General features: G+C 43.6%; 1 protein-coding gene across 4 annotated transcripts in view; it reads left to right on the top strand.

The window, feature by feature from the left end:
- The window catches only part of LOC144755198 (coagulation factor XIII B chain-like), a 603,405-nt gene extending 591,285 nt beyond the window's left edge, over positions 1-12,120 (top strand). For all 4 annotated transcript variants that reach the window (XM_078643896.1, XM_078643904.1, XM_078643888.1 and 1 more), the window contains one exon: positions 11,777-12,120. In XM_078643896.1, the coding sequence (XP_078500022.1) occupies positions 11,777-11,799 (23 nt within the window). In that variant the 3' untranslated portion in view covers positions 11,800-12,120. The remainder of the gene's footprint in view (positions 1-11,776) is intronic.
- Positions 12,121-18,484: the final 6,364 nt, after the last annotated feature.

The following is an 18,484-nucleotide window of genomic DNA, read 5'->3' as shown; positions in this document are numbered from 1 at the left end:
TTTCAACACAAAATACACATATTATATATCCTATATAATATAAAGTAAATTAAATACCGAGCAGATACCTTCTTGCAACAGTGCTCCCCAAAATTTGTACTTAAGAAGAGAATAGCAAAGACAAAAAAAAAACAAAAAAACAGATGAATACATAAATAAATACATAAATAAATAAAATACCAATAGATAGGCCAGTCCTGCCTACCGCTGTTTAGCCGACTCCTACTCTATTTTGCTTATGCTTCCACCTCGTAATGGGTTGCCATATCTCCGCTCCCAATTTTTTTGCTCTTTTCCCCTTTCTCTCATATATAGCCTTCTCCAAGTTATATGACGCTAGTAATCTAGCTATCCAAATTTGGAATGTAGGAGGTGTCTTATCAAGCCAAGCCTGTGCAATACAAATTCTATATACAGCTGCCACCATAAACAAAAACTTTGTAGAGTCATTTTCTTCTTCGTCAGTCTTCACCCCCAACAATAGCCTTTCGTTACTTAGTTTTATCTTGATCTCGAGAGCTTTCCCCAGGAATTCCTCTATGGCCGTTTTCAGGGTGTACAGCTGTGGGCATTGGGCGAACATATGTACTATATCAGCTTCCGTAGAATTGCATCTAGAGCATGTAGTACCTTCTGTCCCACCCCACTGCGCTATTTTTGCCGGCGTGTAATAGAGGCAATATAATGTTTTGTAGTGCTGTGACTGCAGCGTGGCCGAACATAAAACCGATCTTCCTAAATCTAGAGACTTCTGAAATCCATCCGGGGAGGTCCCAACTTTTTCTGCCCATTTTTTTGAGAATTTCTCTCTGTCATCTACTTTATATGCGTATAATTCTGCATGTATCTGTCGTATCTTACAATTTTTACTTTGTTCTATACAATCTAATAGCCTACAGTGTTTAAACCCTATTCGACCACCCTTTTTATCCTTCAAGTAGCTCCTCACCTGTAAATACTTGAAAAAAGTGTTAGTGGGAAGATCGTATCTGTTTTGTAAATCTACAAATTCTACTATATCTCCTTCTGTATCTAGAAGATCCCCTATTTTCCTAATACCCCTCCCATTCCATATCCTCATCGTTCCATCCCTAAAGATGTCCCCCGGAAGGGTTTCATTATCAATTAACCTGGTGTATCTATTAAATCTGCCTATACCCACTTTTTTCACCACAGCCTTCCAGATCATATAAACAGCTTTTAGTGTTTTAAACCTAGTGTTCTTAAAGAGTCTATAATCAATTGTGTTCAGTAGACCGTCAACCGCGGTCTCCCCCATTATGGTTCTATACACGTTTGTGTATTCCCGTCTCCCTCCAATTAAACCTTGAAAGTATTGCAGAGCTGCCGCCCAATAGTACAATTTGCAATCCGGTGCTCCCCAACCCCCTTTCTCCCGTGTAAGTGTCATATGTCTATATGCCCTTCTAGTTTTCCCTTGTGCCCATACTAGTCTATTAAGTATTTTTTCCAGCTTAGTAAACCAAAGTTGTTCAAAAAATAGAGGTATAGCCCTAAACAGATAAAGAAGTTTAGGTAACGTAACCATTTTGATTACATTTATGCGTCCCAATAGTGTCAAGTGCAGGTTGTGAATTCTTTCTGTGTTGCTTTTTACCTTAGATAATAACGGTTCCATATTTATTTTCACTAACTCCACCAAGTCTGCCGACACTCTTACTCCTAGGTATACTGCCTCCTTTACCACTCTGGGATCCACAAAGGGTGTAAATTCATTCAAAATAATCTGGGTTTTCCCTTTATTAATTGAGTATCCTGATAGGCCCCCAAAAACTGCTGCTTCCTGTTCTATTTCCCTCATGGCCCTTCCTGGTTCCGGAGTTATCAGTGCCACATCATCTGCGTATGCAAATACTTTGTACTCTGTCTCCTGTATCACTATTGGCGAGATGTTAATGTTACCTATTAGTCTCCTGAGAAATGGGTCTAGATATAAGGCAAAGAGTAGGGGTGATGCCGGGCAGCCCTGTCGTGTTCCACGTGTGATCTTTACCGTTTTAGTGTATGTCTTATTTATTTTCACCCTCACCTTTGGCTGCAAATACAACACCTGAATAGCACTTATAAACCCTTTGCCTATATCAAACCAGTCCATTATATTCCATAAAAACTGCCAGGAGACCCTGTCAAATGCTTTTTCAGCATCAAGAAATATGGCTGCGACAGGATCTCCTGCTACCTCAGCAGCATCTAATATAGTAATTAACTGCCTGGTGTGCTGAGTAGTTCCTTTCCCGGGAATAAAACCGTGTTGTGTCTTGCTTACTAGTTTCTCGATAACTCGACTCAATCTTTGTGCTAGAGCTTTGGCGTATATTTTTGCATCTGCATTCAAGAGAGTGATAGGTCTATATGACCCTGGGTCTAGTGGGGGTTTATCCTTTTTCAGTATCACAATAATATTTGCATCATCCCAAGACTGAGGTGCAGATTTTTGCAGCTGTGCCTGTCTAAAAGTCTCCAACATATTTTCCCCAAGTCTTTCCCAAAATGTTTTGTAAAATTCAGCTGGTATTTGATCTGGCCCTGTAGCCTTGCCTCCTGGTAAGTTATTCACTGCCATTTTAATCTCCTGCAATGTTAGCGGTAGATCTAATTTGTCCCTTTCTCCCTTGTCCAGTTTATCATGCGTTATCCCTGTCAAATAGTCCCTGCACCCTTCCCCTATATCCTCTGGTTTCTGATCATATAGCTTCTCGTAAAATTCTCTAAATGCCTCCTGAACCTCTTCTATCTTATTTACCACTATCCCAGCACTATTCCTAATTTCTTTGATTTCCCCTGCAGCCAGGTTCTGTTTGATTCTAATAGCTAAGAGGTGTCCTACTCTCTCACTGTACTCATAGCACTTTTCTTTCTTAGCGAGGTAATTCCCCGCCGCTTTTGCCAAGAGGGCTTCTCCCGTTTCTGCTTTCTTGACTTCAATTTCCAGTATAAGTTCCTCTATTTCAGTTATGTGTTGTCCCTGCACTGCACAGCTTAATTGTTCTTCTAAACTATTCATCTCCTTTACCCATCTGTCCATCCTTGTTCTCTCCATCTTACTCTTTTTTAAGGTATAACTCAGGGTTTCCCCCCTTATTCCGGTCTTAAATGTATCCCAGACGATTTTAGCTGAAGCCGATCCCCTGTTAATTTCCCAGAACTGTGTAATCCAATTATTCATCCTGCTGATATATTCTTCCTCTTTCAGTAATCTTCTCTCGAGTGTCCAAGTACAGGGTTTAATACTCCCTCTATCTACCCTGGGGATGGTTATTACCAGTAAATTATGATCCGAAATCATTCTCGGTATTCGCTCTATCTGGGCCCCGTTTGTTATAACATTAGACACTATGATATAATCTAGTCTAGTGATCATTCTGTGGGGTGCCGAGTAAAAGGTAGCTCCTGACCCGAATGGGTTGCGTTTGGACCACAAATCTGAAAGAGCATTATTCTGCAGCATATTAATTACAGCATTACATATTTTTTTTTTCCTACCTACGTATCTCCCCCCTCCTGCTCCCCCCAAACCATGCAAACCATTTATATTGAAATCGCCGCACATAATTACCGGCTCTATCCAGAGTGCGAGTTCCTGATCTAGCCATTCAAACATTTCCGGGTTGTCAACATTCGGGCCATATACAGATACTATTGTTAAATTCCCAGCAGTAGTTTCCCCCTCAATGATAACCCATCTCCCGTCAGAATCTTCTTTTTTCCTTCTAAGTTTAATAACCCCTCTCCTTGCTAATATAGCCACCCCTTTTGTTCTGGTGTCTTGATTTGTACTAGCCAACACCTCATATCCCAACTGTTCAAGTTTAAACTTTTCTTTCTCCAAAATGTGCGTCTCCTGCAAACAAATCACATCCAGTTTTAGCTGTCTGAACAGTGACGCCGCCTTTTGCCTTTTCCCCCCATCGTTTAATCCACATATATTAACTGTTGCAATCCTTAACGCCATTTCATCTTATAAGTCTTTCCTAAAGAAAATTTTACCCACTTGCTCTGTTTTGTTGCAAATCTTATCACATTCCAATCTATTCTTTTGTGTTGTTTCACCGACTTTCCCTGATCCTTTCCCACCCCACACCCCCCCACCCCTTCCCTCCCACAACAGCCCCACCCCCCCCTTCTACAGGCAAATAGGTCAATCCTGACCTATGTGTTGGCTGCTTGCATTGTAGCGTCGCCCTCCCTCTCCCTCCTAGCTGTCCCGAATTTACAGTCCATAGACCTTGATAAGTATTCCATAGTCTTGATCCTTGTTGCTCTTTGCTATTTCCCCTTGCGTTGCTCCTTTAGCTCTTCGAGGTACTCCCCTGCTTTTATCTCAGAAAAAAACCACCTTGTGCGCCCACCACTGATAACCTTAAGTTTCGCCGGGAACATCAAATATGCTTCAGCTCCTTGTTGTTGAAGAGGGGTTATTAACTGTCTTAAGCGCCATCGCCTCTCGACGGTGACATGACAGAAGTCAGGTCTCGCAAAAAATGTGACCCCTTCGGCAGATCTTTTAGAGTCTGGTCTAGCTTTTTCCATCACCTCCTGCCTTGCCAGGAAGTTGCCAAAAAATACCAGCATTGCTCTAGGCATATTTTCTTGGGACCCTCCTTGCCTTTTTTTAATTGCCAGTGGAAATCTATGGGCTCTTTGAACCTCGTCTTCCCATCTCCACCTAGCCTCAGGGAAGGCACCCTTTAGAAGCCTGATCACGTACCCCCTTGCGTCCTGCCCTTCCACTCCTTCCTCCAGGCCCAAAAGTCTTACATTGTTCCGTCTCTGACGATTTTCAGAGTCCTCCACTTTCCATTGCAGGTCTTCCATTATTTTTGTCTGATCCCTCTTAAATTTAAGCCACTCAGTTGCCTCGTCCTCCAATCTTCCTGTCCTTTCCTCTACCAATTCCACTCTCCCCTCCACTTCCTCATACTTTTTGTTCATCTTCCTGATGGAGGCCTGTATTTTTTTTGTATCATGTCTAGCTCTGCGGCTCTCCGCCCTGGCTTCCCCCTGGATTTGTTTTAGCATATTGACTAGTAGGTTCAGGGTGGCTTGCTCTCTTAGATTATCCTCCTCACTCGCCATGTCTCTTTCTTGTACCCCCTGCGACCCTTGAGGCCCTTGCATCCCCTCTTGAAAAAGGCCTGTAGTGGCAGAATAGTCCCACAGTAGCTTTTTATTCGATTTAGCATTTAAATTGCGTTTTGAGGCAGATTTTTTCTTTTTCTGTGTACTTAATGTGTCAGATTCAGTACTTTCCTCTTCCTCTGATGATATCTCAGAGGTCCCTAATTCCTCAGCACTTGATGAGGTTGAGCCTTCATTTACTGAAAAGAATTTGTCCCCTTCTCGTTCTTTATGTGAGTCTATGCTCATCTTACTTCCCCAGTTCGTATTTGCTTTTGGCCTCAGATTGCTGCTTATCTCAGCCTCTACTTGCAGCAGTGCGTCCAACATTGAGGCATTATTATTCATGCCTTCAATCTCCTTTAATGTTAATTCCCCATAACCATTGCCATTACCTTTTGAGCCTGGGATTTTTGTCCCCTCCATGTACCGAGCTGCACTAGGAGCCGCTACAGCAGCCCCCACCTCCTCGGCTTGGTCTGTCTCTCCCAGCGTTCTTTCCTCCTCTGGCCTGGGCGTGCACGCTCCTGCGTATTCCACTGGTTGCTCAGCAACCCCAGTACAGCCTTCCGCGTAGGGTGTCTGCCCCGCTGAGCCCGCGCTGTTGCAGCCCGGCGGGACCCCGCCTCGCTCTGCTGCCTTCTCCTCGGTCCTTGTGTGTCCTGTATCTCCGGCTGCCTTCTCCTCTGTTTGCCTCTCCAGGGTGGGCACGAGTCCCGGCCTAACATCTCCGTCAGGACCGCTGGTCTGAGCCGCCTGGGGTTTCCGTGTGAAAGTCTCTGACAAGGTAGGCTGTCTCAGCGATGTCTCCTTCTCCTTGATCAGCAGGCTAGGGGTTTTGGCGTTCTGTTTAGTATCTGCGCGCTCTTTTTCCGCTGCTGCCCTTCCTTTTTCCCCGTGTAACAAAATGCTTTTTTCCGCACCACTCTGCGCTTTTAACCCAGCTTTTCTCTCTCGCTCGATCTTCCGCTGCTGTGCTTTCTGTGTGGCACTTAATGCGGGGGTGCTTTTTCTGCCTGACTGTGAAGTCTTCGGGATGGCCCCCAGTCCATTACCTTCCTTAGAGCGTGCTGACATTGTTGGTAACTTCGAGCTTGGGGGTCCTGCCCAGCGTTTCCTCTGTGCCTTTTCCCAGAACCTCAGGAGCAACCAATACGCTATCCACATATTCACAATTTACTGCATTCTTGGTCTAGTACTAACGTTAGCAGTCAGTCCCGGAGAGGGAGTGTAGTGCGACTATTCCCTACAATGCTCCAGCGGCCATCTTGCCCCGCCAGGTTAAATAAGTTTCTATATTGCTGACAGTTTTAACTAAAATCATGTGACGCATTGAGTGTTTTTTAATGTGGAGTCCTCATGTTCTGATGCCAACTTGTCCCTGAAGGCAGTTTCAACCCATTTGCCATTGGAGCAAGTCATAATAGAGGAATTACCGTGCAGGTCGGGCCTCCCTAGAGTCCACAAATTATGCGCCACATACGCCTGCCACGGGATCAGGAAGAAATTATCTAATTTGAAACAATCCTGCAAAATTTATCTGCTAAATCTAAGTTCCTATTTTACCCAAATTGAGTGCCAAAGTTTTAAAGGGCAAAGACGGAGCTGGTCAGTAATGTAATCTAAGCCTAGTTCTTCGTGGACAATTTTAAAAGGAACACTATATGGAACTCCCAGAAGGCCTCTTAAGAATTTGTTTTCAGCTACTTAAATCAGGGCGGCCTGGCCATATTCACATATTCCACTGCCATAGATCACTAGTGGGATGCACTTGGCCCCGTAAATTTCCAGGATCAATTGTATATGAGTGCGCCCGAGCCAGTGGGAAAAATATCCTATAATGAATGTCGCTCTGTTAAAAGATAAAACATTCTGGGTTATAAGTGAGTGCCAGTTAAGCTCAGAATCCAGAATTTGTGTCATTTGTAGGTGTGTATGAAGTTACAGTTGTAGTCATCATCGACATAGCGGCGAACACTTCTTGGTTTTTATCAGGCATTTGACCTAGTTGGGAAATCCCCCATCCCCCATTCCAGCAGTTCCTTTTGCATATGTAACATACCTCACTTAATGTGAGTGAGTGTTAGCGGAACTTCAAGCAGCATAACTTTTGACCCTGTACTTTAACTATTGAGGCATCCTCTGCTAACTACTTGTATGTCAGAGTTCGATGTAGTGTGAAAAAGGAGGTGTGCATCATTTTGTTATGGTCCTTCACAAGTTCTCTATGGGGCCTCGATCTACCTTTGGATCAGCATTAATCTTTCTGATCTGGTCTGTTGTCTAGATTTGGCTCAGGGATTTGTTTGGATTCATTCAGGCTTTAGTCCCCTGGTTTCCATAATGTAGTTCTTAGCTCCCTTTGGTACCTTGCTGAGAGGGCTTTGCCTGCTCTTGAGGTCTCAATTTAATAGCTTCCTCAGAGTGCCAGTGTTCCCAAACTGATGGGTGAACTGGGCAGGAATGAGTCACACAGAGGGATTGTTCGAATTGTTGAATTACAGGGTAGCTCTTCTCATTATATTCACAGTTTTGCATGGCACCCCACCTATCCAGAAGGAAGCTGGTATGCTATGAGTGCCTGTATTGTGCTAATGGGCATGATAGTCAGGTCAGGTGACAATGAGACTTATACCTCATCCAGGGAGTATCAGCTGCAAATCGTGAGGGTCAATGGCAATAAAAGACCTGCTGGGCTCAGAAGAGCCTGCTCACATATCTCATTCAGTGACCTCTTCCTACTGGGAGGACAAAGCCAGTCTGCTGTTTCTGTGCCTGAGGATAGTGGGGTGAGCAGTAAATAGGAAACAGCGGTGTGGTGAGTCCCACTGCCCACCTTGTGGGAGCTTTCCCCTGGTATCTAATGAGGTAGAAGCACTGACTGCTAGCCTACCCACTGTCTGCCTTGATCAAATGAGATCCCCACGTCCTGTCTTAGCAGCCGCCTACAGGGAGATCCTCAAGTGTACATCTGTGTGCCTGAGGCTAGGCCAGGCCACTTTTCTGGCTCAAACATACCTTCATGGGATGGCCTGTATTGACTGACCCCTAGACAGCAGGGACTAAAGTGACCCCAGAGGGTTCCCATAGGGTCATCACTACCTTACTACCTGAAGGCACCCCAGGAGTGGCCATCCGCAGTTTAGGTCCTGCAGGCCTCAGCGAGTTATCTCAAGGGCCCGCATGGCCACACCTGTTATTAGACACTCTGTGGGCCCAGAGCGATCCCCAGCAATTAAATGCTCTCTACAATCAGATTTCCAGTTAAAATGAAGGGGGATTCCTAAACCCTTGGTCCACTGCCTCACCTCAGTTTAGCTCCACTCTCCAGGTCTTCTGGCAGAGGCTGGAGTAAAGAAGGGTTCCTCCCAGTGCCATCCCAGGGCAGTCTCGATCACTCTTTTTCCCCATGCCAGAACCTGCATGAGTTCCAGTCCTCCATACTGACTGTGGGCGTTCATCTTGTCAATGCCTCTCAGTCCATCCCAAGGGCATTGCAAGGGGGACCTAGGACTAGAATAGGTAGACACAGAATAGTCAGTCAGTCAGTCAAAATACTTTATTTTGGCTTTGCAGAGTAAATCATGAAAGGTAAAAGAAAATCACAAAAGGGCTATTAGAAATAGGTTATCAAAACGAGATCAATGATATACAAAAATAGATTACATCAATACTGCAGCCATGCCACATGATGAGTGACTACCCAAACCCCCAGATTTCGGAAGCACAAAGCAGAAGTCACCCAAAGCACAATTAAAAAGATATATATAGGGACAATAAAAACAACACTATTGCGTCATATACAAAGTTCAGTTAAACTACAAAATAAAAAAATAAATTAAGGGAGTAAAGCTAAAAAGTTACATTTCTGAGCAGATAAAAATGGACGTAATTATTATCATCACATTCACTTACAGTACTAAGAAACAGCAAGAGTAAGAGAGACTGTTTCCCTGCTATTTTCCCTTTAAAATTCCTCTACGGAAACACCACATTGCAAAGAGGAATTTTGAGGTCGCGAATACAAAAGTTGGTGATGTTTCGTATTTAAGTAGACTAAAGACCTCATGATAGTTTCTTTGCCCTAGATTTCTACACAACTGGTAAACCCACTTCGATCTAGACCTATGGTAGGCAGGACAGAAAAGTATTACATGGAGTTCTGTCTCTTCCGCAGCAGCAAAATCAGGGCAAACTGATTGAACTGAACCTTTCCATTTATTTGTTAATTTTTTTGCCATAAGGGTTTGGATGTTGTCCAAGGTCTTTTCCAATTTATACTGCTGTTTGACATCGAGAAACCTCGATGTCAAAGAGCAAGAGATTGTGTTTTAATTAATAGGGCAAGTTTAAATTCCTTCAAAGCTAGGACTAAAGCTTTTTTTGGGGCACTGGAGCTGGACTCCTCTGGGTTCAACCATAAATTAGCACAACCTAGGGAAAAACAGAAATTCCTAACGTAGGACAACCATGGTAAATTTATGGCCCCCAGATTACACATTACTTCCCTCAATTCCTCCCTATAGGTAATTAGTTCTGGCATACTTCATATGCGATGCCAGAAAAAGAGAGGAAGAGAGGCATTAAATTCAGATATAGGACCAAAACAAAGGTCCATCCTCAGCGGTGTTAGGGGCGTACTTTTTGGTAGCCCTAACAACTGTCTAGCAAAGCTGTTGTCGGTTACCTGTAGTGGATGGGATACACAGTGTCCCCAAAGTTCAGCACCAAAGAGAAAAGCTCCCCTTGCTAGTGTTTTATAAATTTCTGCCGGAGGGCCTATCACCTTCAGGGAGCATTTTTTATACACTTTAAGGATGCCTCACAGGGACTTGGTTAGCTTCAAATTGGCCTTCATTATCTGGGACCTCCAGTCCATTTTGTCGTTCAGTGAAATGCCTATATAATTAAAGGTGGAGACTCTCTCTAAAGGTCTTCCGTCCATTTGGGGATGTGGACAATTAGTTGTTTTTGCATGGAAGGCCATATATTTGTTTTTTTTTAATGTTAATCACCAAATTATTCTTCCTGCAAAATGAACTAAACTCATCCAAGACACGCTGCATCCCCATGGATGATTTAGACAGGAGCAGCGTGTCGTCGGCAAACATTAAGGCTGGTATTTTCCTGTTTGCTAACCTTGGAGAGTCTATTTGCTTCACGGCCAAGAGTGTATCAATTAAGCCGTTCAGGAAAAGGGAGAAGAGGGTTGGGGCCAGCACACATCCCTGCCTGACCCCTTGCTCCACCGGGAAAGGCGCTGTCAGTTCGCCCTTTTTCCAAACCTAACCCTTGCATAGGTGCCTTCATGTAGACGTTTTAAGATCTGGCAAAGATAAGCCGGAACCCCCATGTCAAATAGAAGACCCCATAACTGCTCACGGTGGACCAGATCGAAAGCGGACTTAAGGTCCACAAAAGTCAGATAAAGGCTACCCCCTCCCAAGGTTACTGTCTTCCAGTAAATTAGTTGTAATCTAAAGATTTGGTCCCGGGTTGGAATTCTGGACCTAAATCCTGCTTGTAGGGGGGTTAGGATGTCTGACTCGTCCATCCAAGATTGCAGACGTCCCAGAAAGACACAAGCAAAGATCTTTTGGGTAACGTCGATGAGGCTGATGGGCTGGTAATTTGCCGGTCCTAATGGGGAACCTTTTTTAAAGACTGGGATAATCTCTGCGCCAAGCCAGGTTGGGGGGAGCTCCATGCCTTTAAAAATGGAATTAAATAAAGACTGCAGGTATTGAGCCCAAACAGCCCGCTCAGATCTGAACAGATCGCCAGGGATTCTGTCCAGACCGGGTGCTTTATTGGGTAGTAACTTGCCCAGTGCCATGTTAACTTCCGACAAAGTACAAGGAGGTGGTGCCATATTCAGGGGGATGTGAAAAACATCCATTAACCCCTGAGGTTCAGTAACATTCACGGACCTGGAATACAAAATTTTAAAATACGATCTCCAGGTTTCTTCTGCTAAATTTGGAGCAATGGCCAGGTCACCCTCATTGTGCCCTGTCTTCACTAAGTTCCAAAAGGAACGCATGTCTCTACTGTCCAAAGCTTTCCTAATCGCTTCCCATTTTTTGTTTTCCCAGGATGCTTTCGCCTCAGCCAAGATGATTTGAAAGTGAGACCTAGCTAATCTGGTGCCTGGGACATCCTTGTTCTTGACTCTTAATAGCAATGCAGTTTTAGCTTCCCTGCATGCCTTATTGAAGATGTTTCGGTTTGGGGTCGGGCTTATGATTACTATCTTGTATATAAAAAAATGCTGCCAATTTTAAAACAGCTCATGATGGGTATTTTTCAACAATATCAAAGATTCTTGGTCTTGGTAGTTTTCAATAATGTTTGAGAGCAGACTCAAAGAAGGGGATGATCTCAGTATCCGAGTATGTGGGCGTTCCTCTTGTCAATGCCTCTCAGTCCATCCCAAGGGCATTGCAAGGGGGAGCTACGACTAGAATAGGTAGACACAGACTAAGTCATCTGCCATCTTTGACAGTTTCTAAGTGACACTATCGTGCATGCTAATCTGCCATAAGTTCTTGTTAGAAATATATGTTGATAAAGCTGTGATGGTGTTCCAGTGTCATAATAAAATTAGCTAATCACTAATTAATGCTTCTGTCTTCAGAAAAGAACTTGAGGATAAACTAATGAAGAAAGAGAATCCTGATTTCCTGACCTGTACGATTCTGAAGAAAAACAAGTATTCGTTCATCTCATGACCAACATATATCTCCACATCCTGTGATCTGAAGCCATTTTCATCTGCGCATTGTTTAATTGTCTCTAGGGACTCTTCAAAATGTTGCTGTTTAAATCACATTCCATTTTTTTGTATGAAAAAAGCTTTAAAGCTATGAGCTTGTAAAGGAGTTGATAGTTACTACTGGACATTGCCTCTTCATTTATCTGTTAAACTATAACTGGTATGGTTCCTTTGTAAGTGTCACCAAATAAAATTGTATATCCTAAGTATTGTTTCCTTTTCTGAAATGAGGTGTGCACTGAAATATACTAAATGTAACTGCAAGGGCCCCTCTCCCAGGTGAGTGAAAGAGATCACACTGTGTCAGGTCAAAGGTGAGATTATGTATTAGGAGGGTGAAAGGGCTCTGTAGAGAGCCTGGAGGGTGTGTGCTAACTGTAGGCTTCTAAGAGAAGCAGCAGGACACAGAAAAGACTGGTAAATTGTTACAGTCAACTTGCACTATATGTGAGTTGGAATGTCTAGGAGACTGAGAGGAAGTTCTGAGGTGTGCCTCGGGGACAGTTTGGCCTAGTAACATGCCCCTTGCGCTGTCGGTATGTCACTTTTTACCATATTAAAAGTGACGCACCAGCAAAGAAAGGTGCTTGTAAATAAGCCCCAGGGCTTCTTAATGTTTGTCTCATTATGTGGAAGGTTCCAGCTGTGTATCTCTAGTGCTATAGTACTGTCTCTCAAAACAGTGGCACACTACAGTGTCATGAAAAGCGGGGTCCTTCTGGGGGTAGGACAGTTTCAATGACTTCCAATTGTTGGAAAGACGAGTACTTGTTTCTCTGAGCCATTGGGATTTCCTGCCTCACACCACTCCAGATGCACTCAGGAATGTGTGGACAGTGGCAAAGACCAACAGATCTGGGAAGAGGATCATTGAGTTGCCAACATGTTCGGCCACCTACCAGCACAGTTCCATTGCAAGACATTTAAGAGTCTTTGCGAAAATGAAAGTTTGTCATTTGGACGATCCGGCTCCCCTTGCAACACGCCCATTAGTTGAAGTCTAGTACCCTCCTGTGGCCTCCTCTCGCAGGGCATTAGCAGAACCTACTCCAGTGCTTTAATGGACTACTAGTCTTGTGAGAAACATCTAGTAGCGTTCATCGTAACCAATGTTTATCTAGGTTAGTTTACAGCAAGGAATGGGGCTGGGAAGTCTCCCACTATATTCCTCGGAGCCAAGCACTATTCTTCGTAAAGTTTTAATTCTATGTTATGGTTTACCCAATTGGTTAAATTTGGATGGCAAGTCTTTCATCTAGTGTGTAGAGGACCCTAGAGTGGGTCACTAATGACCAGGCACCCTATTTAGCCGGGCTCCCCTTGGATCTATTTTTTCCTCATTCCCCGGCATGAGATCACAAATGTTTGAGGTGAGTGTGGAGCCAGAGTGATCCTCTCTCTAAATGTATTTGTCGTATGATTCATGATAAGTGAAATGGTCTGATTGAGATGTATCTTTGTGAAACGGGTTCTGGTTCCCTTTTTGTGCTTAATGGATGCCAGAAGAAACTGTGTGATTAGTAGATGTGGTATTAATACAATGTAATATTCTATGTTTTGAGAAAATTGAAGTTGTTTTGTTACTAAAACAAAGTGGCAGCATTGCATATTCTCTGTGTTATCTCCTGGCAAGTGAGACATAGCGCACTATGTAAGTGAGACAATGCAAGGGAGACATTGGCACACTATGTTTAAAGAGCACAGTGCTGATCTCCACACCAGAGGCACTTGTGAGCCTTTCCTGTTTACATACAGGTTACACCACTTACAATTCTTTCTACCTGGATAGTGTAAATGCGTGAGTTTCCAATATCACTAACGTAATTCTGGAAGCTGCCAACAGGTGTATTACACCCTTCTGTACAATACCTAACTTCTCCAACCCTCACAAATTACTGACATTCGTTTACCAATATTCCAGAACTTCCACTTGTTTATGATTGTTATTTGGATCCTTGCACATCCACCCATGAGTCAACCAACCAATCTGACAAGCAAACAGCCCCACGTAATATGAACTGCTTCCCAATTATATTTACCTTTGCTGTTTTAGGGCAGCCTACCAAATAATAGCATTGGAATACTTTGCAAGATTTTAAAATAAACAATGTAACGTAACATGATCCAAAAATAATGTCAAATGCAAAAAGCAATAAAATATTTTGGGTGCAATTGGCCTTGCTCTTCGGAGGATGTGAGTGCCGGAAAATAGGTGAAAGCCCGAGAACAATTGATAGAAAGTTTTCATTTCTAATGACCTTTTTTGAAATGTCCTGGCTACAGCATCACTTTAGATGTTCTTGTCCATGAGAACAGAGAACACCTTGAGTACGTTAGAGCTTTTTAGGTCATATCTGCATTGTATACTTTGCAGAAATCAAAATAACCATTCCCCAAAAATACCTAAGAATATTCAAATACGTGGAGTCACACCACTCATACTTCAGTAAAAAACAAAATCACATTGAATCCCTCTAAACACTCTGCTTCAGTCAAATGTGCTGATGGCACATCACTGTTTAATTCTTTAAAGAATATGGAGTTATTGCACAGAGGGATATATTGTACTGTTGCTCGGATATGAGTTTACCTTAAATAAATGAAAAGACAAGAAGCATTTGGCAAAACAGGAAAAAGTTGGTTTATTTAAATGATGTGGCCGGGAGAGCCCTGATGGAGTTTGTCTGGTCAAAGTCTCTCAGTGTACAACGTTTTAGCTATTATTATATATACTTCATAAGGTACAATAAAGCAAGTTTCTACATTCCAAAAAAACATCTCAGTTATAAATCAACAAGTGGGGGGATCTGATAAGGGCATAAATTGCTCTCGACCTTAGGGGGAGCTATTTTGGGCCAGGGTGTATGTGTCCAGATGCCCGGCATAAGGAGAGTGTGATCACTACGTGTGGTGTGCATGTTGTGTCCTGATTGATTGTTTCTATCTACATGTGGTATCAAGCTTTGTGGTATTTTGGGGAATGCAAGCCCTTGGCCAAACTCTTTTTACTAGGGCAATTTCCTCGGACCTGTTTGTGGTGCAAATATCTATCTGTGGGATCGATCAGGGTTTACCCTGGGCACGCGTTTGTCTCTAGGTTAAGCGAGGCCCCACCTGTGACCTGATATACAATAGGCGTGGGTGTGGATCGTAGGACTTGTCTAACCACATATGTATGACTCTTGGTTGATGGGGAGATCACCTTAGGTGAAGCCAACAGCAATGATATGAGTTCATTGGAACCCCTGAAAATAATATGTCAATCACTGACATCATTTTTATCTTTATCCTTAACACTGTGCATACAGTTTTCATAGCATACATTGACATTGTTCTTACTGATATTGACACGGTTAAATTTGCTTAGGTCATAACGTACATAGGCTTTGTTATTACTAGTAACAATAATGTCACATTAGCATGGATTATAACATACACTGATATTGTTATTGCTGGTGTCAGCGCTACTGTGCGGGTACAGATTTTGACATCCATTAACATTGCATTGACAGGTACTGGCTTGGTCGTGCCAGTACAGGTTATGGCGTACATTAATATTGTATTTATTGGTATTGCCGTGGCTGGCCTGCACATATCATAACATTCATTGAGTTCGTATTCACCCATTCCAACATTACCCCTCTAGTTGATTCTTCAACTACTCTATCCTCCTCTTATATCACCACCATTATGTTATTAGAAAGTATGTGTGTGTGTAGTGTCTGTTACCTTTTCCCTAGCTAGGTGTATACTACCTAATTTAAGCACCGTTTTTTACAACAGGAAACCCACACTTGCAAGAAACCACATATCAGGAGTACAGAAATGAGAATCGGCATAAATGACATGAATAGTTGGATGAGGGGATCCATGGAAATATACTTTGCAACCAGTCCAGTTCCAGGGCACCTCCCTCCATCTTCATTTCGGCTTGCAAACAATGCAGTTCTTGGATAGCATGGCTAATGTCCCATTGTCCAGGTCATTCCCGGGAATAAAAGTACAACAGGAAGCACCAATCCTGGCACACACTCCACCCTCCATAAATGTCATCAAGTCCAGCATGTACCGATGTTGCATCACCATGAGGCTATTGGCTCTCAATTTCTCCTTGATAGCGCTTAGACCAATCTCAGTATGGTTGATCATCTTCATTATTTCCCATTTGATTATTTGTAACCAGTCGCTGTTGACTTTTGTTTGCATAGTGAAAAAGGGTATTGACCATCCGGCATTTACCTTAGACTCAGTGAACAGTCTGAATTCTTCTGGAATGTCCTTGTAGTAGGCCCAGCTAAAAAAAACTTTGCAGTTCTTCTCCTTTGAGCCTGATGCAACAGAGTTGTTTTCTTCTGTAACGGATGTTGAGACAACTCAGACAGATCTTCTCCCGGGGTGTTTATAGTCATGAGGGTGCAGAGGCCACGCCATGCAGGGATGAGCTGGGTGTAGGCAAGGTCCAACCACACAGTTGTCATCAACATGGAGGTGCCCCAGTGCAGGTCTACTATGTGCATTACCATGCAGCAATTCTTAGTGCTGACCAACGGTATGGTTCCTTTGCATCTGAAACTTAAAGAGTACCACTGAAGTTACTGTTCAATTAGGGGTTGCCCCTTTCTCTCTGACAATATGTACTTATTGATATTGTTCGCCCAGATTTCCTGGCACAGGGAGTTAATGGTTGTGTTTGACGCCCACTCCCATGGGACTAATTTCCCCCCTCGTGATTGAGATGAGAGGCCCTGAACTGGAATTCTATGTCTGGGGTCCATTTGTCGTTATAGAAGATGGCCCCAAAGATGTTAGGAGCCAGTCTGGGACCACAGACAGAGATGGGAGCGGGCATGTTTCTGCATTGGTGCTTTGGTCTTGCTACCTCCAGGAACCTCTTTTCTGCAGTCTCGGGCCAAACAGTGATATCCCCTATGGTGCCCTTACTGCGCATCCTGTCTACCAGGGGTGGGTGGAGAACTCCACTCTGCCAGCGGAGTTTGCAGAGTTTTGTCAACTCCACGCTCCACTGGGAACGCGGAGTTCGGCAAAAACTCTGATCCCGCGGCATGGCAGAATTTGCCCCTGCAGTGACCACCCAGTGGCATGCGCAGTCCTTCCAAATCATACAGTGTAAGTGGTTTGCTTTTGCACCCAGGAGAGGAGACCAGGAGGAGGACAACCCGGCCACGGCAGAGAACGCCAGACCCAGGTAAGTGTGTAAAGCAGGTGGCAGTATGGGGGTCAGGAACCCTCCAGTTCTGCGGCCTGCATGTAGGGCGGAGTGGAATTCCACTGAGTTTTTAGGCAACTCCTGGAATTCCGCGTAGTGGCACGCCACCATCTCCGCCCACCCCGGCTGTCTACCTCAGATTAGATATCACTTGGCTCGGTGAAGAGATATAGGGCAGTGGGGTTGATTTCATACCTGGCGATGGTTACTAGTGTCCTACGAGGTTCTACACTGTTGGGTTGGATGTATCTCTGATTCTGCCTAGGTACAGATGAACAAGGCACTTTGCTTTTTCAGAGGCTATCTGCTGTGATAAGCAAAGCCTATATGCACCTAAGGTGTCAGGTATCAGTGAACAGATGTAACATGACCTGTTTGTAGTTTGTGGGAAACAACGTTTACATTGCGAATTTTACTCCACAATGCAAACATAACACGGTCACTACAACGACCGCGTTGTCGCAACGTACTACCTTTACAAAGCAAGTTGTTACAATGCTTTCCCTAGTGTTGCACACACTGGAGTTGGATTAGTGAATCATACTATTCCGAAGTCCAGCATGCCATCTAGCTCAAGTCATTATAACGACTTGCATTGTAAAGGTAGTGCGTTGTGACAACACGGTCGTTGTAACAACCACTTTGTGTTTACATAGTGGAGTAAAATCTGCGATGTAAAGAGATATATTTGTAGTATGTGTGCCTACGTTAGACATGCGCTGATAACAGATGTTGTGTAGGAGTGCACTGTGTAGTGTGTGAGGACTACTAGTGTTTGGGTCAGTGTAGGTGTATGTGAAGTGAGATAGGTCTTTCTACATGCGTTGAGCTCATGATATTCGGCATACTATTGGCTCTGGAGGGGCTAGAGAGCACCTTGGCTAGAGAGAGCTTGTACAAAAATACAAAAACACATAACTTAGGAAGCATTTGTAGGCTGTAGTGCCATCTTCAAAGGAGATGTCTGTAGTCTGGGCCTGTTGTCTGTTGTTTGTTGTCCGGTGTCTGGGTGCCCAGATGTGTCTTACCCTAGTGCGGTGCAGAAAAAAGTCTTTTAAGACAAGGCTATAAAAGTCAGTTTGGAATTTGTGTTGCTTGAGAGATTGGCCTATCAAAACAGTCTTTGAAAGCTTTGATCGAAGAAAGTGCGGATTGCGGCTCTGTTGGGGCACTTGTAGTTTCGATTGCAGACATGTAGGATAAGAGCTGCAGGTTGTAGATTAGCTTGGAAAAACACATTATTAGGCAGTTTTGAAACATTCCTTCATTTATTTTTAAATAGTGCGCTCTATTGTTTTACTGGGGGTGAATTTTTAATGAACTTGACGCACACAGCCACTCAC

The sequence above is a fragment of the Lissotriton helveticus genome, chromosome 1_1 (assembly GCF_964261635.1).
Source record: "Lissotriton helveticus chromosome 1_1, aLisHel1.1, whole genome shotgun sequence".
Taxonomy (NCBI): Eukaryota; Metazoa; Chordata; class Amphibia; order Caudata; family Salamandridae; genus Lissotriton; species Lissotriton helveticus.
This window is presented reverse-complemented; position numbering and strand designations above follow the sequence as displayed.